Raw genomic sequence first — 23,590 nt, forward strand, 5'->3', positions numbered from 1 at the left:
CTCATCCCAAGGACTAGGGGACACGGCCTCTCCCCTAGGGGGCAGGGGACACAGCCTCTTCTCCCAAAGAATAGGGGACGTGGCATCCCCTAAGGGACAGGGCCTCACCCAAAGGACAGGGAACACGGCCTCCCTCCAAGGGACAGGGGATACAGCCACCCCACAAGGGACATGGCCTCCCCCCAAAGGGGTGGGGGACACAGCCTCTTCCCAAAGGACATGGCCTCCCCTGAGAGACAGGGCCTCCCCCAAGGGACAGGGAAAACAGCTTCCCTCTGGGGTCAGGGGACATGGCCACCCTCCAAAGGATAGGGGACAGGACACAGCCTCCCCCAGGGGACAGGGGACATGGCCTCCATTAAGGGGAAGGGGACACAGCCTTCCCCCAAAGGCCAGGGGTATCCCCAAAGGACAAGGGCCAGGGGACACGGCCTCCCCCTGATGCAACCTACACCCCCTGAGCCATCTCCACGGGGTTTTCGCACTGACCACAAACCCACTGCCCTCCCCGAGCCCCCCCCCAATCACACAAACCCCACAGCCCCCTCCTCCCCCCTGACACCCCCGAAATCCCTTCTGCGCCCCCATTCCCAGCCCCTGTGGGGAAGGAGGAGCCCCGGCTGTGCAGGAGTTGTCCTTTATTGGGGGTTCACAGTCGGTTCGGGGGGAGCAGCGCCTTCCACCCCTGCGAGCGGAGCTGGAACCCCAGGATGGGGGGGCCCAGGGCTGGAGAGAGCTGCGGGGTGAAGCAGGGAGGGGTGGGGGACACCCCCACGGCTCCGGCCCTACAAGACCGGCCGGGATACGAGGGCTCCAGCGCTTCCCTCTCCGTGTCCGTGGTGTCCCCGGGGTTCTTTGGCTTCCTTTGGGCATTGCACGCTCCGGGGAAGTGCCGAGGGAGGGGGGGGAAAAAATCTCATTGCATGTGCCCCGGGCACGTCCCCACCTTATCCCTTGGTGCTGCTTTCCCTTCAGCAGCCTCTTCCCTGCCCCACGGCAGCGCCTCGTCCTCCCCGGGTGGAGCTGTGGGGCCATGGGGTCCGGGACCTGAGGCTCCGGCCCCGCAGGATCGTTACGGGGCTGCTGGGTGACGCTGGGGAGGGGATTTGGGGCCAGGGGAAAAAAAAAAAAACAAAAAACAAACGTGTCCAGGAGCTGCTGTCCTCAGTTCCTCGCCGCAATGACCACGGACAGGGCCACGCCGCCCAGCGCGATGGCTGTCGCCCCGAAGAGCCACTTCCAGGGGATGGACTGCAAAGGGGACGGGGACAGCGTGGTGGGGACGGGGACAGCGTGGTGGGGACGGGGACAGCGTGGTGGGGACGGGGACAGCGTGGTGGGGACGGGGACAGCGTGGTGGGGACCAGCAGCCCCGATAACGCAGCCCCGAAAAGGCCGAGAGCTGCGTTTGCTCCCCCCAACCCCGTTCCCTGTGCTCCCCACCTCCTGGGTGACCCCAAAGCTTTGCTGTGTTCCCCCCCCATGGGGACTCCAGCGCCGCCCCTTACCCAGGGCAGTTTGTCTTTGCACTTGACCGGGGCGCTGCCGGCGCTGGGGTTGCCGAGCATCTTCCTGTACATCTCCGTCTCCACCGTCTTCTGGTCCGCGTGCTTCTTCACCAGCTTGGAGAGCTCGGCGTGGATGGTCTGGGGAGGGGAAAAAAAAACACAGCACGGGGGCGATCAGCACCGAGGGGCAGGGATTGGGGTCCCGGCAGCTCCGTGCAGCAGCTCCGAGGGCCTGATCCTGCCCCGTTCCCCTGATCCTGCCCCGTTCCCCTACACTGAGCACCACTCGCGGTTCTCCGCCTGCTCGAGAGCCACAGCTCCTTCACTGCCCATCCAGAGCCACGTTTTGGGGGCTGCAAATTCCCCTTTTCCTCCCCAAACCTGGCTCTGAGCGTGTGGCCATCCCTCACGGTCACCAACCAGAGCTGCCCCTGGCTGGCAGCAGCGAGCGGAGCCCAGGGCTGAGGGCAGGCAGCAGGAAAAGGATTTTCCCCTATAATTGAGGCAGAAAAGGTTCTCCCTCAGGGAGACCCAGCGTCCGACGGCTCCGGATCCTGCTCCCTTTATGGCATCAGGGGGCTGAGGCTGGCCCCGAGCCCGAGGTGGCAGCAAGGATGCGGTGGTGGCTCCGGTGCCACGGCCGTGCTGTGCCCTCTGCTGGGGACACGGCGCTCCAGGAGGCTCCAGCACCTCCCTGAAACACGGGGGCCAGCCCAAGGGGATCACCAAGGGGCCCAGGCACCACCAGAGCTCGCGGGTTTGGTGCGGGACCAACGCCAGCACCTCCTCCCGTCCCTAAAGGGTTTGGAGAGACGAGCTCTGTGCTGGTTGTGAGTTTTTTTTAACCAGGTTTCCTCATCCGAGGGGCAGGTGGAGCTTCTCAAGTACTTCTCAAGGCTGTTTTTTCACCCAGCACCACTCGTTCACCTCTCCCAGGCCGCCCACCTTGCCCTCAGCACCACGGGACGGTCCGAAACCCTCTTATCCCACCCCACAAAGGCTCTCAGACCACCAGACCCCGGGGGTGCTGCGAGGCTGCCGAGCGCCCCATCCTCCCCACGACCTCCAGGCAGCGAGGAACGCGGGGCGAGCTGTGATATTCCGCTGAAAAAAACTCAAGGAAGAGGTGGAAAAACCCCAAAAAGCCCAGGCGGGAGCGCAGCTCCTGCTGGGGCCACTTCCTGAGGCTGGCACAGGCGGCTGATTTCCCCGAGGCTCCAGCAGCTGATCATTAACTGGCAGGAAATTCCTGACCCGCAGATCGCCCTGGCCTGTGCTCCCGAATGAGGTCTGGGTGGTGTTTTTTTTTTTTTGGGGGGGGGACCGCCCCAATGAATCACGCTCGGGGCTGCTGAGTGAGCTGGCAGGGACCTGGAGCTGTCTCCCTGGCACGGAGCTCTGCTACCAGCTGGACCAAAGGGCAGCGAGGAGCCCAGATAAGGCACCCAGCAGCTCAGCACCGGGTGCTGGCACGTGGGGCCTCACCCCAAAGCTACCCCAACCCCGCTCAGGGGCGGTTGGTGACGTTTTGGTGACGTTTGTGGGGTCTCAGCGCGGTGCAGAGGACCCCAATCGTGAGGATGGAGTCCTGGGGGACGCTCGGCTTACCTTGTTTGAAGGCTCCAGCTTCAGAGCTGCTTTTAGGATGGGGATGGCCTCCCTGTACTCGCCCTGCTGGGCCAGGACCTGGATGGAAACGGGGCAGGGATCGAGCGGGGACGCCTCAGGAGCGTCCCTTGTCCCAAAAGGAGGGATGGCAGCGCCTCACCTTGCCTTCAGCACCTCACCTTCCCTTTTCGGAAGAGCGCCTTGATGTTCCCCGGCTGGTGCTCCAGCACCAGGTTACAGGACTTCAGGGCTGCCTCGTAGTGGTCCAGTTTGAGCTGCGAGGCCGCCAGGTTGTTGAGGCATTTCACCTTCACCTCCAGCAGCTCGGCCTCCTCGTCCGGGCTGAAATCAACTGCGGAGACCCTGGGGGTGAGCTGCAGGGGAGGGGAGGCGATGCCGGGAGCCCCCCCCAATCAACCCCGTGGCTACCTTTGGAGCTGGAGCCGATGACCTTGAGGGCGATGTCGTAGGAGTTGATGGCCAGCACGTAGTCTGCCTGCTGGTAGTAGAAGTTGCCCCGCTCCCGTTTGCGGTTGGCCAGCGCCACCTTCTCCTTCCCGCTCAGCAGCTCCAGGTCGGGGCCATCCCGAGCCTCCAGCAGCTCCACCTCCAGCGTCAGGGCGGCGTTGGGTGGGATGTCCGGGCTCCTGCGTGTGGAAAGGGCACGAAGACGCGCTCAGCTCTGCCTGCCTGCTGCCCCGAGGGGAAATCGGAGCCCTAGGAGCGAGGGCTGTCCCGGGAGGGGGGCCATCACAGCGCTTTTTGGGGCCTCCCTGCCCCGTTTTTCGCCCTCCCCGCTCACCTGCCGTGCGAGCCGTAGCAATACTTGGCATCCGACACGATTAAAGCCGTTTCTCCCAACTCCAGCAGCTGCACGCAGAGATCCAGAGCCTGCGGGGGGGGGGAAAAACATTGCAGAAAGACGCTTGCAGCAGCAGAGCTACTCCTGCTCCTCCCGGACACGCCGCCAGCCCCCGCGTTCCCCCATCCCGGGGCCGCCTTCCCCCAGCCCCACCTGCAAAACGTCGCAGTCCCCCAAGGTGAAGGCGAGCCCGGGGTCCTCCTCCACCACGCTGCCGTCCTCCAGCGCTGCCCGCAGGCGGACCGTCACCTCCTGGCCCTTGCGGGGGCGGCTCTCCGCCCCCCGGCCCGGCACCAGCGTCTTCTTCTTGAGCAAGCCGTTCCCTGCCCCGGGAGGAGAAACCAAACCGGAGGCGTTTTAGGGCCGGGAGGGGAAGGGCAAAAAGCCCTCGCCCGCCTCCACGGTGAGCTCCCGGTGCCTGCCGCCCTCCTGCTGCTTACCCAAGACGTCCAACCATTCCTGGGGGGGTTCGGGGGTCTCCCCCGGGTCTTGCTCCGGGCACCGGGAGTCCTCCGGTGGCTCCGGTGGCGGTGGGGCCCGTGCCCGCCCCACGTCCTCCAGCGGTGGCAGCTCGCTCAGGTCGTCCTCGTCCTCCTCCAGCACCTCAAAGTCCTCGGTGCTGTCCGACTGAGCGGGAGCTGGGTCCGGGTCCGGGTCCGGGCAGGACGGGGCCGTGCCGGTGCCCACCGGGACCGGGCAGCCGGTGCTCGCCTCCTCCTCGCTGGAAGCCATGGCGGCGCAGCGACCTGCGGGGGGGGATGGAGGTTACCGGGAGGGGAGCAGAGGCACACACGGAGCTGGGAGCTGCTCAGACCCGGGGCCTCCCGGTGGGGGATAACAGAGCCAGGCCGGGCTGTGGGGGGGGCAGACCGGGGGTGTCCCGGTTCTGGATGCAGTCGCCCAGCCCCGTTCCCAATCTCCGGTCACCGGCTCCGGCCCCAACCCCAGGCCTGGCCCCGCTCCCTGGCCCTGACCCCGATCCCGGTCCCAATCTCCGGTTACCGGCTCCGGTCCCCGGTCCCCGTCCCTGACCCTAGCCCCGGTCCTGTCCCCGGTCCGTGGCCCTGACCCCGGTCCCGGCTCCGGTCACCGGCTCCAGCCCCGGTCCCCGACCCCCGTCCTGTTCCCGGCACCCGGTCCATGTCCCTGACTTGGGCCCCAGCCCCCGGTCACCGGTTCGGGCCCTGACCCCGGTTACTGGCCCCTGACCCCAGCCCCGGTCCGGGTCCCGATCTCCGGTTACCGGCTCCGGTCCCGGTCCCCGAGCCCAGTCCGGTTCCCGGTCCCCGTCCCTGAACCCAGTCCCGGTTCCCGGTCCCCGGCTCCGGCCCCGGTCCTGTCCCCGGTCCCTGACCCTGATCCCGGTCCCGGTCCCGTCCCCCCCCCCCCCCCCCCCCCCTCACCGTGCGTCCCCGCGGGGTCTCCCCCTAGCAACGGCCGCCGCGCGCCCCCCGCCGCTCCCACCCCCCGCCCCCTCCTCCGGCCCCGCCCCCGCTCTCCCATTGGCCCTCCGCCGCCCGCCCCGCTCACGCCATTGGGTGGCGCCAACGCCCGTCAGCGCCGCGGGGGCGGGGAGGGCACCGCCTTAAAGGGGCCGCAGCGCACATTCGGCTCCCCCCGGGGGGGGGGCTCACCGGGAAGCCGCCGCCGCCGCCGCTCCAAGCCCCGGTACCGGTGAGCGCTCGGGGTGAGGAGGGAGCCGCCGAGGGATCCCCGCAGCCCCTCAGCCCCTGCAGGGCCGCTCCATGGCCTAGGCCGGGACCCGGGGGGATCCGCGCCCGTGAGGGCCGGTACCGGGATCCGGTACCGGGAAGGGGGGGGTGGGGGGTGGCGTCACTTCCGGCTTTGCGCCGTGACGCGCGCGCACGGCGCCGCCGCGGGGTCGCGCTCGCCGTGACCCCGCACCCCGGAAGCGAGGCGCGGCCGCCGCCGGGGCCGGGAAGGGGAGGGGGGGGGGCCGGTACCGGGCGTGGGGGGAGGGGAGGGGCTGCGGGGGGGGGGTCCCGGTGCCCGGTTCCCGGTCCCTGGTCCCGGTCCGGGTCCTGATCCTGATCCCAATCCCGATCCCAGTCCTAATCCCGGTGCTGTTCCCGGTGCTGCTCCCAGCCCCGGTGCTGTTCCTGGTCCCGTTCCCGGTGCCGGTCCCGCAGGCGGCTCCGTGATGGAGCCCACGGCCTCCCGGGTGTTCTGCGGCCGGGTGCTGGGCATGGTGAACGCCGAGGACGTCAACGCCATCATCCTGGCCCAGAAGAACATGTGAGTACCGGGGGGGAGGGGAGGAGGAGAGGAGAGGGCTGCGGGACCCCCACCCGGTGGCTCCCGGTGGTTCCCGGTGGTCCCGGGCACCCGTCAGGGCTTCCCCTGATTCCCCGCTCGCCTCCAGGCTGGACCGTTTCGAGAAGACCAACGAGATGCTGCTCAACTTCAACAACCTGTCGAGCCTGCGCATGCAGCAGATGAGCGAGCGCTTCGCGCACCACACCAGGACGCTGGTGGAGATGAAGAAGGACCTGGACAGCATCTTCCGCAGGATCCGGTAGGCACCGGGACCCCCCCACGGCTCCCCCGGCCCCGGGAATCGGCCCCGGGGATCGCTGTGGGTCGAGGGGATCCAGTGTGGGTGGTGTCATGGTGTGGTGGGGCTGGACCCCAGAGTGGGGGGCTCGGGGAGTGGAAATAACAGAGGGGAACGGGGTGAAGGGGGCTGAATGTGGGAATAATTTGTAGGGTTTGGTGTGAACTCGGCTCTCTCCTCCTCCTCCCGCAGGACGCTGAAAGGGAAGCTGGCCAAGCAGTACCCGGAGGCTTTCAGCAGTGAGTGGGCGCTTCTGCCGTGCTTCCCCTCGGCTCCGCGCCCCCGGGAGGGATCCCTCTGCTAGGAACATTTGGGGCTGGTTGTGGAAATCGGGGCTGCCCCACAGAGCTGACGAGACCAGCAGGCGCGTGCCAGTGCCCGGCTGCTGCAGTGAGAGTCCGGGGAGCTGCTTTGTAGCGTTATGTGTCCCTGTAAGAAGTCCCAAAGCCATAAAGGGCTGCTCAGTTAAGTGGTGTCGCTTTTCTTTGGATTGCTGGCAAAACGTTGAATTAAAAAGGAGGAAATTCTCTGCCGGAGCACCTCTCGAACCTGTCTTTTTCGGGCGGCTCAAGCGGCCCAACTAACGCCTGCCCTTTCCCTTTCAGACATCCACGAATCCCCCATTCTGGAAGACGACGACGACTTCGACCCCGTTCCCAAAAGCACCACGACCACCATCGCTACCTCGGAGCAGAGCACGGAGTCCTGCGACACCAGCCCCGACATCATCTCCCCCACCATGAGCCAGGAGTTCGAGGACCTCTCGCAAGGCCACTACGATTTCCCGGCCGTGAACGGACAGAGTCTAACAGACGAGGACACTGCCAACGGCCTGGACTAGGCGCACGGCCCCGCGGGGCCCCCAGAACTATTCTCGTATTTATATCCCCGTGTTCCTGCGGGCGTTTATTTCGGGCAGAGGGAAGCGATGGCCGAGCGAAGAAAGCTCAGGAGGACGGATCCCCTGCTGACGGGGTCCCCTTCTGCCTCCAGGCCGCCGCTGTAGCAAAAACCCCACGCCGTGATACGGGCAGATCAGTAAAAAAAAAAAAAAAAAAAAAAAAGGGTTTAAACACCTCCTGTCCGTTCTGGTTTGTGTGCTCAGGAGAGCAGCAGCACCGGCCTTCGGTTTGCACAGAAGAGCCAGTCTGGGACCTGTTTTTAGTTATTTATCTGTGTATTTATTTATTTATTATTTAAGGAACTTAAACTACATTTTAGGCCCTCCCCCAGGAGGAGCCCCTGGTGTGGCCACCCCCTGGGACCTGCTTTTATTTATTTATTTCTATTTATTTATTTATTTATTTATTTATTATATTTTTATTTATTTTTGTTTATTCTTATCTATATTTATCAATTTATATATATTTTTTTAATTTATTTAAGCAACTTAAACAAAAAGTTTAGCCCCCCTCACGCCCAGGAGGAGCCCCTGGTGCGCGGCAGCCCCGGGGCACGTTCTTATTTATTTATTTTTCATTTATTTAAGAAACTCAGTAAAAAGTTTAGGCTCCCCTCGCAGGAGAAGCCCCCAGATGGGCTGCTCCTGGGACCTACTTTTATTTTTAATTGTTATTTTTATTTATTTAATGAACTTTAAAAGTTTAGCGCCCCCCCCCCCCCCCCCCCCCCCCCCGGAGGATCCCTGGTGCGGCTGCCCCTGGGACCTGCTTTTACTTATTTATTTAAATGCTATTTATTTATTTTTATTTATATTATTTATTTTATTTATTTTATTCATTTATTTTTATTTATTTAAGCAACTTAAACAAAAACTTCAGGCCACCCTGTGGCCGCCCCTCGGCTCCCAGCCGTGCCCGGGACCGCGGGAACCCCCCTGGGGGCTGCTTCTCGGGGGGCTGCCGCTGCCCCCTGGGCTCCTGGAGCTGCGGGAGGGCGGCGGGGACCGGGGGGGGGACCGGGAGGGACCGGGGCGGGGCCGGGGCCGTGCTCGGGTACCGGGCCCGGGCCCAGCAACCGGGGCCGCGGCCGCCCTGAGGCAGCTCCGCACTGCGCCTGCGCGCACGGTGGGGGGGGGGGGCACCGGTTGTGACGTAGCGGCGGGCGGCTTCCGGTTCCGCTCTCTCTCTCTTGTCGGCGGCGAGGCGCGGTGCGGGCGGGCTGCGGGGCCTGAGGGGGGGGGGGGGCAGCAGCACCGGGGGGCACCGGGGGTCGGGGACGGGCCTTGAGGGGCGCGGATGGGGCCCAAGGGACGTGGGATGGGGCCCGGGGCGGCTCCTGAGGGTCGTGGGTTGAGGCCCGGGGGTTGGGGGAGCGGGGCCGGTAGCGGGGGCTGGGCCTCGGCCTAGGCCTAGGGCGGGCGGCGGTGACGCGGCTTCAACCCCCCCCCTCCATCCCCAGACCTCCCCCCCCCCCGGTGCCAAGATGCAGATCTTCGTGAAGACGCTGACGGGCAAAACCATCACCCTGGAGGTGGAGCCCAACGACACGATCGAGAACGTCAAGGCCAAGATCCAGGACAAGGAAGGTACCGGCGGCACCCGGCCCTGCCCCCTCCCCGGTACCCCCCCTCCCTCCCCCCCCGTTACCCGGTGCTAACGGCTTCACCCCCTCCCCCCTTTTTTTCAGGGATCCCCCCCGACCAGCAGCGGCTGATCTTCGCGGGCAAGCAGCTGGAGGATGGCCGCACGCTCGCCGACTACAACATCCAGAAAGGTGCCTGTGGTGGAGGAGCCCTGCACACGGATTCAGGCCCCCCGGGGGGGCTCCGGGTGGTCCCCCGGTGGTCCCCAGCACCCCCCCCCGGTGCCCGCTGATGTTTGTCTCTCTTCCAGAGTCCACCCTGCACCTGGTGCTGCGCCTGCGCGGGGGCATCATCGAGCCCTCCCTGCGGCAGCTCGCCCAGAAGTACAACTGCGACAAAATGATCTGCCGCAAGTACGGCCCCGGCCCCCCTAAAACCCCCCGCATCACTCGGGGCTCTCCCCACGCTTCGTCCCTTTCCCTAAAAACCATTTTCCAGCCCTTTTTCCTCTCACGTGCCCCTCGCTGACGTTTCTCTGCTCCCTTCTCCAGGTGCTACGCTCGCCTCCATCCTCGCGCCGTCAACTGCCGCAAGAAGAAGTGCGGCCACACCAACAACCTGCGCCCCAAGAAGAAGGTCAAGTAGAGCCCTTGGGGCTCGGCCCCGCGCGGCCACGGCGCCGTCCCAATAAAATCTCTCAGCGTTCGCACCCTGTCCTGTTGTTTTTTTTGCCCTGAAATGCGGTGGTTTTGTGTAAAAAGGGGACTGGAGCTGGGAGTTGGGGGGGGTGGTGATGCCGGGCGGTGCCTGCAGGTGGCGGCGGTGCCGCGCTGCGCCGCGCTCCGCCTCCGGTCCTACCGGGCCTGCGCCCTCCGCCGCCGCCGAGCAGGGCCCGGGACCGGGCCATGGTGAGCGGGACGGGGCCCGTAACGGGATGGGACCCGAGAACGGGACCGGGAGCGGTTCCCCGAGGGGTTGGGAGGGTCCTGGGGTAACCGGGACCGGGCCGTGTGGCTGGGGGGAGGGGCGGGTTCCACCGTGCCTCTGCGGTGGCTCCCGGTACCGATCCCCGGTCCCGTGCTCCCGGTGCCGGTGCTGATACCCGGTCCCGTGCTCCGTGCACGCTTACGGACCGGGATCGCGCTCGGTTCTGACCCACCAAAACCGGGCACGGAGATCCCCGGGGGGCGCCTCGGTGCTCCGGTACCGGAGCCGTGCGTTGGGCTCGTTAACGGGGAGGGAGCGGGCACCGGGTCGGTGCCCCACATCCCCGCCGCCCCCTTTTTTCCCCCCCTCCCCAGACCGACGAGGCGGTGCGGGCGCTGCTGCAGCGCTTCTACGCCCTGCAGGGAGAGCGCGTGGAGGCGTACCGGCTGCTGGAGGAGTGAGTAATGGGAACGGGAACGGGAACGGGGCCCTCGCAGCGGTGGTGTGGCGTGTGAAGCCCTAACGGGATGGATCCCGCAGCCCTATTGGGATGGAATCCCCTGGATCTATGGGGATGGATTCCACTGCCCTATTGGGATGGAATCCCCCAGCCTTATCGGGGAACAAATCCCTCAGTCCTAACGGGGTGGAATCCCCCTGCCCTATTGGGATGGAAGCTCCCAGCCCTAACGGGACAGAAGCCCCCAACCCTGTTGGGATAAATCCCTCAGTCCTAATGGGGTGGAATCCCCCAGCCCTAATGGGATGGATTCCACAGCCCTATCAGGATGGAAGCCCCCAGCCCTATTGGGATAAATCCCTCAGTCCTATCGGGATGGATCCCCAAGACCTAATTGAATGGAATTCCCCAGCCCTAAGGGGACAAACCCCCCAGCCCTATCGGGACAGAATCCCCCAGTCCTAATGAGATGGAGCCCCAAGACCTAATGGAATGGAATTCCCCAGCCCTAATGGGATGGATCCCCCAGCCCTATCAGGATGGAATCCCCTGTCCCTATGGGGATGGATTTCCCAGCCTTAAAGGGATGGAACCCCCCAGACCTATTGGGATGGAATCCCCAGCCCTATCAGGATAAATCCCTCGGTCCTAATGGGGTGGAATCCCCCAGCCCTAACGGGATGGAAGCCCCCAACCCTATGGGGATAAATCTCCCAGCCTTAATGGGGTGGAATCCCCCAACCCCGTCAGGATAAATCCCTCAGCCCTATCAGGACAGAGTCCCCCAGCCCCATCAGACTGCAATCCCCCCTCCCTATTTCTGCACCCCCATGGGATCAAGCTGCCGGGTTGCTGACGAGCTCCAGCTGGCAGGGGACGCCCGCCCCAGACACCTGCATCCCATTTTCACAGCAGCCGGAGAATGATTTATTCCGGGGGAGCGAAAGGGATCCCTCCAACCCCAAAACCAAAACACGACCCCCTGCGGGGGCTGCACCGCGACACGGGGAACACCGAGGGCACCCGCGTGGCTCACATTGCGCCCTATTAACCTTTTATTTTATTTTTTTTTTTCCTTTTATTTCCCATTCAGAGGCCACCGGGCGTACCTGAGCAGCGCCCCCCGCTAACGACTTCCCGCGCTACCGGCAGCTGGTGCACGAGCTGACCCTGGCCTTCAGCAGCATCTCCCGCGAGGTCCTGCAGCTCCAGGGACGGCTACGGGACCAGCACGGCCGCCCCGAGCTGGCCCAGCACCTCGCCCGCCTCCAGGAACGGGAGCAGGAGAAGCTGCAGCTGGTGAGTGCGTGGGGCTGGGGTGGGGGGCACGCACCACACAGGACCTCCCCCCCCCCACACACACACACACCCCAGGGGGGTTTTCTCAGCCCCTCTCCGTGTCCCCCGCCGCAGACGGCGCAGCTCCAGCTGGCGCGGCAGCGGGTGCAGGACGAGCCCAGCGTGGACGCCCACCAGCAGGAGGTGCGGGAGCTCAAGCACAAGTAGGTGGGCACGAAGGGGGGGCGCAGCACCCACCGGGATCCCCCCTACCCCAATTTTGGGGACGGGGACCCCCCTCCCCGAGCCGGCATCCTCGGGGGAGCCCCCCTGCTGGCCTTTTCCTCGGCTCCTTCCCTCCAGCGGGGCCGAGGGGGGCCCAGATGGTGCCTTCAAAAGCTCTCTTGTTTGGAGCCCTGCGGATTGTTTAGCGATGCCGCGCGGCCGCGGTCTCCTCAGCCTCCCCGGGCTTGAGTGTTTCATAAACAGCGCGGGGAACACGAGGCGGCCCAGATAATACGCTCCATATGGGCTTTATTTATAGTTTCCATCCGCTCTCGTAGGCTAATTAAAACCATTGAGGCAATCAGCGAAATTCTCCAGGACCTCAAGTACGATTCGGAAGAAGCCGAGTGATGGGCGGCCCCGTGGGAACGGCTGCAGGGGCCGGGCAGCGCGGCTCTGCCCGCGCCAGGGGGGCCCCGCTCGCCCCCTGCGCCCCCCACGGCACCCCCGTGAGGGGGGCACCTTCGCTCCGGGCTCTTTTTGTGGGTGCAGAGCCCCTCCTGGGGGTCCCCCCAGATCCTGAGCGTGGCTGCGGGGTCGGGTGCTGGTGCTGCTCCCGCTCTCCGCTGGCTGCAGCGGGGCTGTGAACCCAGGAAAACCACAACCCACGGCCCCAAAAAGGGGATCCCATAGCCCCAAGGGGATCCCACAGGCCCCAGGACACCTCGCCCCGAGCCCCATGGTGCTGGGGGGTCCCCGTGGGGTTGGGTGCTGCCGTTGCTGCAAGCTGGAATCCCACACCTTTGGGATGGGAGCTGCCCCCCCAGCACTTCTCCGCACCCCACAGCAACGGTGAGCAGGCTCCGGGCACGGGGACAGCACCCTGCGAGCACCCGTTTTTATGGTCACCCCCCAATAAAAGCAGCTCTTTGGAACTGGCTTGAGGTTTGTGGGCTAAAGGGCTTGCGGGGCCCTGAACGTCACCACCCCTCAGCTCGACCCCCCTGGGACACGGGGACGTTGGCACCGCGGCCCCTCGGCTGCCCGCTGCGTCCCCGTCCCCCCCCCCCGCGCTGCCGCTGCCCCACTGACGCAGGCCCCCGTGGGGTTTGAGAGGTTTATTGGCATTAAGCTTAAATCTGTTCCTAATTGTCTGAAATGTAACCAAAATAAGGCTGGCTTGAATCAAAAATTAGAGCAGGCACTGAGCAAACCCCAGCAGCCTCAAAACCAGCCCGCGGGGCGCTCCGGGGACAGGACGGACCCCCCCCCGTGCACTCGCACGCGGCCCCGTGGGCACCCGCAGCCCCTCCCCGCCCCGGGGAATAACCCCCAAAAACTGCAGCCCCAGGGGAGGGGGCTGCACCCACCGGGGGGGTGGGGATCCCCCCTTTCATCCCCCCTGCTGCTCCGGCTGGCGCTTACGGAACAAAAGCCCCGAGCCCCCCCGTGCTGGGGGGGGTCCCCTCGGTGCCGTGGGGCACGGGAGGACGCGGGGGGCTCCGCGGGGGGCCAGCCCCAGCCCGCACCCCCCGGATCACCCCCTGCGGCCCCCCCTTGCAGCGGGGTGCGGGGCTGCTGCTGCTGCTCCTCGTCCCGGCTGCCTTCTTGCCCCCCCCCGGCGCAGCGCGGCGACGGGGACGGGGCGGGCGTGGGTGACCCCGGGCGGGCGCCGGGCGCCCCGTGCCCTGCTGCCGGCGCTCGGCCCCGCGGGGGCTACAACTTATCGCCGGGTAGAACCTGCGGAGAGAGCAGAGCCCGGCTTCGAGGCCACCCCCGGGGAGAGGGAGAGGCTGCGGGGTGCGGGGACCCCCCCCCCCTTTCCTCCCCCACATCCCTCCGATTCCCCTCCCCGTGCCGGAGGGAGGGAGGGAGAAAAGAAGTGCGAAAGGCTCCTTACCTACCTGGTTGCGTGTTTTGTGCGATTTCTGCAGCCACACGCGCCACTGGTCGTAGAGCTTGATGCTGAGGTTGGAGCAGCCGTAGGCGTGCTTCTTCACCCACCCGAAAAACTGCTTCAGCTCCCGCCGCAGCGTCGTGTTCTGCTCGCCGCCCTTGGGGGTCGCAGCCCCCCGCCGCCCGCTCTGCGGGGACACCGAGGGGACGGGGGTCAGGGCCACCGCCATGGAAGGGGGGGGAAAGAGGGGGACGCCCCCATGAATAGGGGGGACTTGAGGTAGGGAAACGAGCGGCTTTCTGGCTCCCTGCTGGGAAATCAGAGCTCCGAGTTGGCTCCTTCGCAAGAAATCCAGGTGCTGGGCACGCAGCGGCCAACGCGCACGGCCAAGGGCGCACGCGGGGATGGGGAGGGGGAGAGCAGGGGAGGGGGCTCGGGGAGCTGCAGGGGGGCTCGGGGAGCTCACCGCTGCGCGGGGTGGAGGCGGCCGTGGGGTTGCTCCAGTCGCTCCAGATGCCGGCCTTCTTGGAGCCGTAGATGCCGAAGGGGTTGCAGCGCACCTGGACGAAGTAGACGGTGCCGGGGCGGAGGCCGGCCAGGCGGCACGAGGTCTGGTTGCCCACGTCGTCCACGACCTTTGGGGGGGGACAGCAAGCGAGAGGCTTAGCCCCGTGTGGCCCCGTGTGACCCCCCGACCCCTGGAGAAGGGTGGACGCCACCCCGGGGACGCCACCCGGTCCCCGTCCCACCTTCCACTCCGAGCTGTCCTCCACGCGGTACTGGATCTGGTACTTGGCTTGGAAGAGGAAATCCTTGTTGAGGGCGGGCGGCGAGCTCCAGCGCACCGCTCAGCTGGTCCTCCAGGTCGCCCACCCGGCTGACGTGCACGTCGGCCGGCGGGTCCGTGGTCACTGCGGGGACAGCGGCACGGCCGAGGGGTGAAGGAGACACCCATAGGTGCCCGTTTGGGGGAAAAATCCTAATTCCATTAGGGGCGATTCCGCTCGCCCGTCGCCCTCCCCGGACCCCCCCCCCCCCGGTGCCGGCGCTCACCCACGTCAAGGATGTCCAGCATGACGACGTCGGACACGGCCACCCCCAGCCTGTTGGACGCCTCCACCCAGATCTCGTAGGGCGTGAAGAGGGCCAGGTCCTTGGGGATGTGGCAGGAGTAGGGCCCGGCCGTGTGGTACTCCTGGCACGTGTTGTCGCGGCCGTACCACCTGTGGGCGGGCCGTGAGTCCCCGGTACCGGGCACGGGGGCGGTGATGCCGGTGGGGGGCCCCCGGTGTGGTTTTTTTTTTCCACCCCCCCTCCCCTCACACCTGCCTGCCCGGAGGAATTGGCAGCGCGGAGCCGGGGCTGTGCCTCGTTTATTTGCCATTTAACACCGGCCGCCGAGGTGTTGGTTACCGGCCCCGACGCTCACGGGTCCCCCCTCCCCGTCCCGGCACCAGGTGAAGCGTGGAGGGGGTCCCTGCCCCATATCCCCCCTCCCACTAAAGCCCCAAATAATCCCAGGGAGGGGATTTCACCTTCACCCCCCTCCCCAGCACGTAGGGAGCGTGGCGCCCTGCCAGCACCCAAGGACGGTGCTGGGGTGGGTAAAACGGGGACCCCCCCCCAACCCAATCCCACCCAGCACCACCAGGTGGGAGCCACGGAGCTCCCCTCTGCGTAAACCCCCAAATCCCAGAGTCACGTCTGGAATAAGAGGAATCAATCCGGTGGCACGGGTACCTGAGCTTGTACTTGAGCGTGTAGTTAGTGTGCAGGAAGGTTTCCCCTTCGGTGCCTGGGGCCCACTTGCAGGTGAGGTCCTTCATGTTCTTGGACCAGCAGGAGATGTTGACTGGTTTTTCTGGGGGCACTGGAAGAGGACAAAAAGGACGGAGGGGGATGAAGCAGCTCCGTGAGCGGCACAAGCACCGGCACTCGGGTCCCAGCAGCACCAAGCCAGCCCCCGCATCGCGTGCCCACGAGGACGGTGCCACCGGGACGGCCGCTGCCAGCCCCCAAAGCCGCCGGTGAGCGAAGCAGCGAGCCGGTCCAGCCCCTGCTCGAGGGGCTGCAGCTGCCTGCGCCAGGCTCCGGAGCTGTTTTCTTTCGGGAACAGCAACCAAAGGAAAAAAAAAAAATAAAAAATAGAAGCTCTGTTCCCAGTTAAGCCTCTGTATTCTTAGGACGTAAAATCATCCTTAAAATAGCCCGAGATAAAATCTTATGATTATTGATTCGGACAACTGTAATTTCACCGAGGGTTGCCAGAGCAGCCTTTCTGCTGTGAGCTCCGCCGAGCCGCAGCGGGTCCGGGAGCGAGCGGCAAAGCCCCGAGAGCGCAGGGAGGTGAAAACGCAGAGAGGGGCACACGGGCGGCGGCAAACACCGGCTCTGGCGTGCCGTAGCAAGAAATATTTTTTTTTATCAAATTCATCCCGCTGAAACGTTTCCAGGGGAGCCGAGCTGCTCCCCGCCCTGCCCCGCGGCAAAGCGCCCCTGGGTGCCGCGCACCCCGCAGCCGCGCCAACGTACGTCCGACATAAAGGCAGGATCCGGCCAGGATGCCGCCGTCGCGGCTGTGGCACACCAGGTTGTCCCCCGACTGCTGCTTGGAGCCGTTGAGGCGGGCGAGGGCCACGCTGAGCGTGGTGGGGCCGAGGGCGGCGTAGGAGGCGGCGGGCAGGCGCCGGCCGTTCAGGGTCCAGTACAGGTCCTCGGCGCGCAGGTGGAAGTCGGCGCTGACCGTGCAGGTGGCGGTCAGCGAGGAGCCGATCAGCAAGGTGGGGTCTTGGGGGGAAATCACTGCAGGGTCTGCAGCCAAAAAATAAAAAAATAAAAATAAAAAATGAAGTGGCTGGAGGGAAAAAAAAAAATAATAAAATGTATAGCGCAGCCCTCGGCAGCACAGGAGGTGCTCGGTTTGGGTGCGCGCCCTGCGAGCTCGGGGAGCACCAGCCCCATTTGGGGTGCTGCATTCATTGCTCCGTACAGGTTTTTTGGGGAAAATGATGTGTTTTTCCAGGGCTGGCTCGTGGCTTTTTAAATTTTTTAACGATTTCGACAGCAAAGACGGAAAGTTTTGGGGGTTTTCTCCAGCGTTATTTTTTTTTTTTTTTTAAGGCTCGTTTCGGAGCCTGCTGGCTGCCAGCTCCCCTCCGCGGGGCCGAGGGCCGGTGCGCGCGCCCCGGCGCTGACCACCCGCCTAATCCGAACCATGTGCCGCCGGCGCTGCCAAAAGCCATCACTCGCACCTCGCCGCGGGGTCCCTGCGCGCGGGGGCCCCGGGCTCCCCGCGAGGGTGGTCTGGGCTTTGGGGGGGGAAGGATGAGAACCCTCATCCTGCTGTGTTTTTTTTTTTTGTTTTGTTTTGTTTTTTTTTGGGGGGGAGCCCCCCAGTTCTGTTTTTTTCCTGGAGAGGAGCGAAGCCACGCAGGGATGGGTTTATTTGCACAGAGCAGGAGGTTACGTGCGAAGGCGAGTGCGTGGAGGGGGGGGAAACAAAGCAGCGGGGGCGATGCTCCCCACCCGGCCGGCAGCAGCACACGTGGGGCTGTCGGAGCCCGCGCGTGCCAGGCTAATTAATATCACCAATTACCTCCCGGAAAGCGCCTCGACCTCCTCGCCCCTCCGACCTCGGGGCCCCTCTCGGCTTTCAGCAGCTGCCAGCAGGTTGGCCGCGGCCGCTCGCTCCGCCGCGATTAACGCTCCGCGACCCTCGTTTCCCCGGGGAGCTCCTAATTAGCAGCTCCCGGCGCTGCGGAGGGGACGGACGGGGCTTGGGATGGGGGCGAAAGCAGCGGGACCCCGCAGGCTCTGGGTGCTTTGCACCCACTTTGCGCCCTCCCCATGCGCCCACCCTGCCCCGCGCCAGCCTGTCCCCGTGGCATCTGGCTCCGTCCTCCAACGGGGCCCCCCAAAAAGCGTCAGGGCTCTGCGAGCAGCCCTTCCCACCCGGCAACGGCTCCTCCACGAGACGAGCCCGCAGGCGAACGCTCGAGACGGCGCTGCTGGAGCACCGCAGCTCCACCGCTTCCAGCCCCAATTCCTGCAAATCTTCACCCAAACGGCACCAGAAATGCGCCCGAGCGCCGCGCGCCACCCGGCCTCTCCACAGCACCTCCGAGCAGCAGCGTGTGCAGGGGCCAATTCCCTTTTTTTTTTTTTTTTTTTTAAAAAAAAGCTTTTTTTTTTTCCCCTCTCCGGTGACGACCATGTGTTTTAAAAGGGAAAAGTGTGAAGTTTTCAGATCGCAGAGGAAAGGGCCGGGGAGACGCAGGCGGCGGGAGGAATGTGCGAGCCGCGGCAGCGGGAATACCTGCGCGGGGTTTTATTGCTTTCCTACTTTAAAAAAAAAAATGCTGATCAGGTGCTAAGTAATGCTATAAAGTAAAACCACATTTCCAAGGTGTCGGGAACGTTTACGCTTTTCTTCCGAAGGGCCGGATTTCATTTTATTTTTCTATCGGCGTTTTAAGGGGCTGGGAAAGGAAAGGAAAACCCTCCGATAAGTGCTCAAGATCCCACAGTTAAAAAAGATTTATTAAGACCCACGGAGATTTCAAGAAAAATCGTAATTGCCCCGAAGAACAAAAGGAAATTTGGGCAGCCCCGAATTCTGCAGAAAAATAGATTTCAAGCTGCTCCGAGGCTCCAGCAGCGGGGTCTGCGGGCGGACACGGCTACGGCAAGCTTCATCCCTCCTCTGCGCTCCCCTTTCCCCTTCTCCTCCTGCCCGCTGGCATTTCTCGTGCCCATCCCTCAGCTCGAGGAGGGATGAAAAAAAAGCCCAGGCATTCCAGCGAGCGCGACCGAGCTGAACCGAGGGGAAACATTCGCTCTCTAAAAGGAGATTTGGCTCCGCTTGCACCCGGCTCCTCCGAGGGTGCCGCGGGGCGAGCGCTCGCGCAGGTCGGATGCTCCGGACCCAGCCAGGGGAAAAGCGAGGGTCGGGAGGTGGGAAGCCACTGGGGGCACCCCCTCCATGGGTGCAAGCAAAATTCGGGAATTACACAGACCCAAAGAGCTCCCAGCACCGCTGGAGCTGCCGAAATGCCCCCGGCGAGGTTAACCCCCCGGGAACGGCCCCACGGCAGGCACCGCTCCACCCGCAGCCCACCTCCACGGGGAGCCTCTCCCTACGGCCTCCGAGGGGATTTTCTTTCCCCCTTCAAGCCCTTTCCTCCCCCCGGCAGCCTCGTTTCGCTTCCTTGCCCCAGCTGCCTCTGCGATCCCAACCCCAATTATTGCTCTTTGATACTTCCCCGTTAATGACTTGCACGGGTCGGGGGGGGGGAAAACGCATCGCCCGTGGGGTGGGAGCCACCGAGCAGCCGCTTCTCCTGGCTGGGACCCACGGGGCAAACGTGGCCTTGAGAGATTCCCATCACCGGGAGGAAGCCAAACTTCCTGGGCTGGCTTCGGCCGGGCCGTTGGAGAAGCAATCGGGCGGCTGCGGGACGGGACGAGGCTCCCTTCGTGTCCACGGCCCCGTGGGGACCCCTCCTGCGCCCACCGGGACCCCGATGGCACCGGGCTGAGAGCGCCCAGAGCTCAGCACACAGGTGGCACCTCCACGCCTGGCCCCCCCCCTCCACTCCCAGGCCCCCCCCCCCCCCCCCCCTTTCCCTTTTATTTTAGGGGATTCGTTGTTCTCCGCAGGGGTGGGTGCTCCCTATTGTTCCGGATGGGGGTTAAGGGGGGATTCATTGTTCTCCGGGACGGGAGGGGGCTCATTGTTCTCCATAGGGGGGGAAAAAGGGGTCCCTATTGTTCTCCGCGGGAGGCTCTCGGTGTTTTTTTGGGGGGGGGTCATTGCTCCGGGGATAGGGAGGGGGGGGTCGTTGCTGGCCGTGTGAGGAAGGGGTTCGCTATTGTTCTCGGGATGGAGGAGGGGGGGGGGGGGGTTGCCATTGTCCTGGGTGGGGAAGCGGAGCCGCATTGTTCTCCAGGAGGGGGGGGGAAGAGGCAGAGACCCCTCCCGGGGCAAGGGGGGGCTTTTCTCCACGGGGAGCGGGGCAACTTGCAGCCCCCAGGGCACGAAGGGGGGGTCCCTGCTGCTCTTGGGATGGGGGAACACAAAAAGGTTTCTCTATTGTTCTCCGTGGGGGAGAGGGAGGGGGGAGCGAGCGCCCTCCGGGGAAGGGGCTCCCTGCTGCTTGCCGGGGGGGGGGGGCTCATTAACCACCACGGCCGGCGGGTGGGGAGGGGGGGACAGGAAAGGGGATCCCCATTGCCCCCTATCCAAGGGGCCCCACAGCCCCAAAACGCCCCCAGGGCTCCACATCTCGGGGAGGGCACCGGCACCCCCCGCACCGCAATGAATGAGAAACCGGGACGGGGGGGGTGAGGAAGAAGCAGGGCTCCCACCACCACCACCACCCCCCACCGGGGGGGGGGAATCCCTCTCCCCATCCCCAAATCCCCGACGGGCCCCGGCTCCCCGGCTCCCACCCCGGCTTCCCCAAACCCCGGTGCTCGCCCCCCCCCCCCCCCCCCTTATATTTTTAGGGGACCCCCACCCCCGGGACTCACAGGCGAGGGGTTCGGCGTGAAGGAGGCGCAGGCAAAGCGGCAACAACAGCGGCAGAAGCGGCGGCATGGCCGGTCCCGGTCCCGGTGCCCGTCGGTGCCCGGGGCTGCGGGAGCGCACCCGGCACGTCCGGGGAAGTCCCGAGCAAGTCTGAGCAGCCCCCGCTCTGCCAAAACCCTAAATGCCGCCCTCGCCCCGCCCAGCCCGGCCCGGGACCGCCCCCGGGGGGGTAGAAAACCCCCCCCTCGGGGGAGGGGGTCCGGGTTTGTGCTCCGGTACCGGCCGTTTGCTCGCGTTTTTCTCCTCCCTCCCGCCCCTACCCAAAGCATCTCCGTCTCCGGTGCGTCCCGGGCGCCCCCCCCGGGGGATCTCGGCGAGGGGATGCTGAGCCCGGTGCCCCGTTGTCTTCCCCGGGGAGGTGAGGGAGAGCCGGCCCCTTCCCCCGGGTGACTCATGCGCTGCCTTCCCGGCCACTCCCGGGCCCCCGGGGCCGCTCCCGGCCGCGCTCGGCGCTGCGCACCCGGCCCCCGCCGCCCCCGCGGGGCCGCCCCTCGATGGGGAGGGGGGGGGGGTTGGGGAAAGGGGAGGGGGGGGGGGGAGCCCCCTCCTCACCCCCTCCCCACCCCCTCCCCCAACTGGAGATGGGGTCTCGCGGATGGGTTCTGGGTTTTTGGGGTGGAAATCCGTGTGGTTTTCCCCAAAATGCTGTGTTTTTGTTTTTTTTTTTTTCCATCGAAGGTGATAGTGTTGGGTTTTTTTTCCCCCGAAATAATAAAAAATGGGGAAAATGCCCCCAAGCTGCCGTCGGGGCTAGGCTCCGTTTGGCCCCAGGAGGCAGCGAGGAGTTAATGGTGGGTGTGGGTGGCAGTGCCACGGGTGACACACCCCCCACTCGTGGCTGCCGGCTCCTGTCCCCCCCCCGTCCAGGACTCGATGGCACCGAGAGCCCTCAGCCAGCAGGTCCTGGTGACAGCAAGGCCACTGTCCCCACGTCCCCATGGCCAGGCTGGGTGCCCAGAGAGCACCCCCATGCTGGGGGGGGTGTCTGGGCTGTATCCTCACCCCCCTGTCCCCCTCAGGAGGAGGGGACACAGGAGGGACCCCATGGCCCCGAGCCCTGAGGTTGGGATGGGGACGGGAGCCTGGAGCCCACGGGGTGACACCGCATGGGGACAGGGGTGACACCACGTGGGGACAGGGACGATGCTGCAAGGGAATGGGTGCAGAGGTGGTGGGCACCCTCTGAAGGGATTGCAAAGAATTAAAAAAAAATAATAATAAAAAGAAGAGAGCCCAAACAATGCCTTTTCCCATCGTCCTGTTTTTTTGGAAGCTTCTGAACTGTTTTTGTTGAAATTTCCCAAAAATGTCAGCCGCAGGGAGACACCCAGCATGGGAAACTTCGCAGTCTGGCAGCGGCAGCCCCGGCCGCCGTGGGGGTCTTGAACCGAGCGTGGCCTCGTGGGGTCCCCGTGGGTATCGGGGGGGGGGACAGCGGTGTCAGGAGGGGTCCCCGCTGGTGGCACCCTCGGGACTCGTGTCCCCGTGTCCCTTCTGGTGTCACTCACCCCAGCGTGGACCCGATGGCTTAACAGGGCGTGGGATGGGGACAGGGCAGGAGGGCACGGACCCCAAATCTGGGCAGCTTCGGGGCGGTGGCACCCGGTGCTGGGCCGGGGGCAGGATCCGGCCGTCGGCGGGGAGCAGCCGGAGATGACAGAGGAGCTCGGCCGCCTTCTGAGTCAGTGCGGCCGTCGGAAAACAGATGTGGTGAGCGCTGCCCTTTGACAGTGACCTTTAAAGCGCTGAGTCCGCGGCCGCCGCGTCCTGCCCACGAGCCGCCGCACGCGCTGCCATCGGCCGGGGAGGGCAGGATTTGGCCCGGCCGCCTGCTCCCCCCCCCCCCAGCCCAAGGTGGTCCCAAGGGGCCTGGAGCGGTCAGGACCCCCCCCCCTCTTGCTCTTTTTACCCCCCTCGCAGCACTGGAGCTCCCTTCCCAGGGCCTCTCTGCCTTATTTTGGCACCCTCGTGGCGCGGGGCAGGATGCGGCCGTGGGGCCCAGAGCTCCTCGCTCTGCCCGGCGGGATGCGGAGGGACGGAGCCAGGAGCCCAGCGGTGTCCCCAAAACGGGGCTGAGCACCCCAGGGGACGGATCCTGCTCCCTTCCCACCCCAGCTGGCACCCTGGGGCCGAGGCGCTGGCACCTTCCCCCTGCCACCCTCTTGCCAGCGCCGCGTCGCGTGGCACCGGGGCCGGGCCCGGCACTTCTACCCCGAATTAATCCAATTACTTGATTTCCCAGCCAGAGCTCGCTCCATAAAGTCCTTGGACAGAGATAGCATCTGGCTCGAGGGCCAGGGTGTAAAAAACAAACAACGAAAAAAAAAAAAAAAAAAAGCAGAGAAAAAGCCCGAGGAAAGGCGCAGCGGAGCTGTCTGACTGCCTGCATCCTTTTAAAGTGACCTGTGGGAAAAATAAAGAGGCTAGAAATGCAAAGAATCCAGCAGTCAGAGTTTTCTTTCTATTCCTCTCTGCAACATTTCCACATTCGTGGGTAATTTATAACCCGCTTAACCCCTTCCGTGCCGCCCCCCCCCTTCCCTCCCCGAGCGCAGCCCCTCGCCCGCCGGGCGGCCGCACCTTGCCGGCTCTGTTTGCTTTGGGAAGCACAAAAATCCCCGCCGCCGCCTCGCTGTTTGCTGGAAAAGGGGGAAAAAAAATCCCACTTATATCAAGCGGGTGCTCAAGTGCCGGGGCCGGTGCCGGGGTGCAGGGCTCGGGGTGGCCGCGGTGGCACCGGGGTGGCCGCGGTGGTGGCAGGAACCCGGGCGGCCCCAAAAATGAGATGTAGGGGCAGCGGTGCTGCAGGCATGGAGAGGTTCTGGAGAGGGCTGGGAGGAGGGAGGGCCAGGAATTACCCGGCGGTAAATATTTGCCAACTGGGATATTGTGGCCTGGGAAGGGTTTTTTTATTATTATTATTATTATTAAACGTGAGCGAATCGAGGGCCAGGAGCGCGGGCTGGGGCCAGGCATCTTGCAGGCAGGTGCGAGCCTTTCCCACGGGCTGCTCTGCCAGCGCTTTCTCCCAGTGTTCCCAGTGCTCCCAGTGCTGCCAGAGATGCTCTGCCATCGGGTTTTGTGTCCCCCCCCCCCCCAGGTCAGGGCAGCGGCTCTGCCCCCCCTGCAGCACCGTGCCGTGATTTACGGTGGCAGCCCCCAATCTGCCCCATTTT

The 23,590-nt window shown here is 65.0% G+C and overlaps 5 protein-coding genes across 7 annotated transcripts; 3 read left to right on the forward strand and 2 right to left on the reverse strand.

Annotated features, from left to right (window-relative positions):
* Window positions 1-629: 629 nt before the first annotated feature.
* On the reverse strand, window positions 630-5,781 carry FKBP8 (FKBP prolyl isomerase 8). Of its 3 annotated transcripts, none has more exons than XM_084302637.1 (9): window positions 5,613-5,781; window positions 4,419-4,724; window positions 4,132-4,301; window positions 3,919-4,007; window positions 3,546-3,763; window positions 3,296-3,468; window positions 3,117-3,194; window positions 1,509-1,646; window positions 630-1,251 (listed from the first exon to the last, which is right to left on the reverse strand). In XM_084302637.1, the coding sequence occupies exons 2-9, from the start codon at window positions 4,708-4,710 to the stop codon at window positions 1,165-1,167; spliced, it is 1,245 nt and encodes a 414-aa protein (XP_084158763.1). In that variant the 5' UTR covers window positions 4,711-4,724; window positions 5,613-5,781; the 3' UTR covers window positions 630-1,164. The 3 variants fall into 3 exon arrangements, with proteins under 3 accessions (XP_084158763.1, XP_084158762.1, XP_084158764.1); XM_084302636.1 differs by lacking the exon at window positions 5,613-5,781 and adding an exon at window positions 5,382-5,428; XM_084302638.1 differs by lacking the exon at window positions 5,613-5,781 and adding an exon at window positions 5,222-5,255.
* Window positions 5,553-7,612, forward strand: KXD1 (KxDL motif containing 1). Its single transcript, XM_084302648.1, has 5 exons — window positions 5,553-5,652; window positions 6,085-6,234; window positions 6,362-6,514; window positions 6,746-6,792; window positions 7,159-7,612. The coding sequence occupies exons 2-5, from the start codon at window positions 6,140-6,142 to the stop codon at window positions 7,392-7,394; spliced, it is 531 nt and encodes a 176-aa protein (XP_084158774.1). The 5' UTR covers window positions 5,553-5,652; window positions 6,085-6,139; the 3' UTR covers window positions 7,395-7,612.
* Window positions 7,613-8,893: 1,281 nt separating this feature from the next.
* Window positions 8,894-9,752, forward strand: UBA52 (ubiquitin A-52 residue ribosomal protein fusion product 1). Its single transcript, XM_084302651.1, has 4 exons — window positions 8,894-9,041; window positions 9,143-9,229; window positions 9,349-9,451; window positions 9,590-9,752. Exons 1-4 carry the CDS (start codon window positions 8,939-8,941, stop codon window positions 9,681-9,683), a joined length of 387 nt encoding a protein of 128 aa, XP_084158777.1. The 5' UTR covers window positions 8,894-8,938; the 3' UTR covers window positions 9,684-9,752.
* A 173-nt stretch (window positions 9,753-9,925) lies between these two features.
* REX1BD (required for excision 1-B domain containing) lies at window positions 9,926-12,863 on the forward strand. The gene is given in 6 exon segments (XM_084302649.1): window positions 9,926-9,946; window positions 10,340-10,422; window positions 11,519-11,552; window positions 11,554-11,724; window positions 11,839-11,927; window positions 12,267-12,863. Coding segments are annotated over 6 exon segments (453 nt in total). The 5' UTR covers window positions 9,926-9,943; the 3' UTR covers window positions 12,340-12,863.
* Window positions 12,864-13,101: 238 nt separating this feature from the next.
* CRLF1 (cytokine receptor like factor 1) lies at window positions 13,102-20,482 on the reverse strand. Its single transcript, XM_084302639.1, is given in 10 exon segments — window positions 13,102-13,668; window positions 13,833-13,988; window positions 13,990-14,012; window positions 14,292-14,460; window positions 14,575-14,670; window positions 14,672-14,736; window positions 14,879-15,048; window positions 15,566-15,695; window positions 16,358-16,636; window positions 20,357-20,482. Coding segments are annotated over 10 exon segments (1,179 nt in total). The 5' UTR covers window positions 20,424-20,482; the 3' UTR covers window positions 13,102-13,644.
* Window positions 20,483-23,590: the final 3,108 nt, after the last annotated feature.

This window comes from Netta rufina (genome assembly GCF_964035555.1).
Source record: "Netta rufina genome assembly, chromosome: 28".
Classification (NCBI taxonomy): Eukaryota; Metazoa; Chordata; class Aves; order Anseriformes; family Anatidae; genus Netta; species Netta rufina.

Excerpts from the sequence above, each read along its gene's own strand:
- FKBP8 (XM_084302637.1), bottom strand. The coding sequence starts at position 4,710 with ATGGCTTCCAGCGAGGAGGAGGCGAGCACCGGCTGCCCGGTCCCGGTG. Across the intron at positions 3,195-3,295 it reads CGCTCTTCCGAAAAGGGAAG|GTCCTGGCCCAGCAGGGCGA; the intron begins GTGAGGTGCTGA and ends GTTTCCATCCAG. Across the intron at positions 1,252-1,508 it reads GCAAAGACAAACTGCCCTGG|TCCATCCCCTGGAAGTGGCT; the intron begins GTAAGGGGCGGC and ends TCCCCTTTGCAG.
- KXD1 (XM_084302648.1), top strand. The coding sequence starts at position 6,140 with ATGGAGCCCACGGCCTCCCGGGTGTTCTGCGGCCGGGTGCTGGGCATG. Across the intron at positions 6,235-6,361 it reads ATCCTGGCCCAGAAGAACAT|GCTGGACCGTTTCGAGAAGA; the intron begins GTGAGTACCGGG and ends GCTCGCCTCCAG. Across the intron at positions 6,515-6,745 it reads AGCATCTTCCGCAGGATCCG|GACGCTGAAAGGGAAGCTGG; the intron begins GTAGGCACCGGG and ends CTCCTCCCGCAG.
- UBA52 (XM_084302651.1), top strand. The coding sequence starts at position 8,939 with ATGCAGATCTTCGTGAAGACGCTGACGGGCAAAACCATCACCCTGGAG. Across the intron at positions 9,230-9,348 it reads CGACTACAACATCCAGAAAG|AGTCCACCCTGCACCTGGTG; the intron begins GTGCCTGTGGTG and ends TCTCTCTTCCAG. Across the intron at positions 9,452-9,589 it reads GACAAAATGATCTGCCGCAA|GTGCTACGCTCGCCTCCATC; the intron begins GTACGGCCCCGG and ends TCCCTTCTCCAG.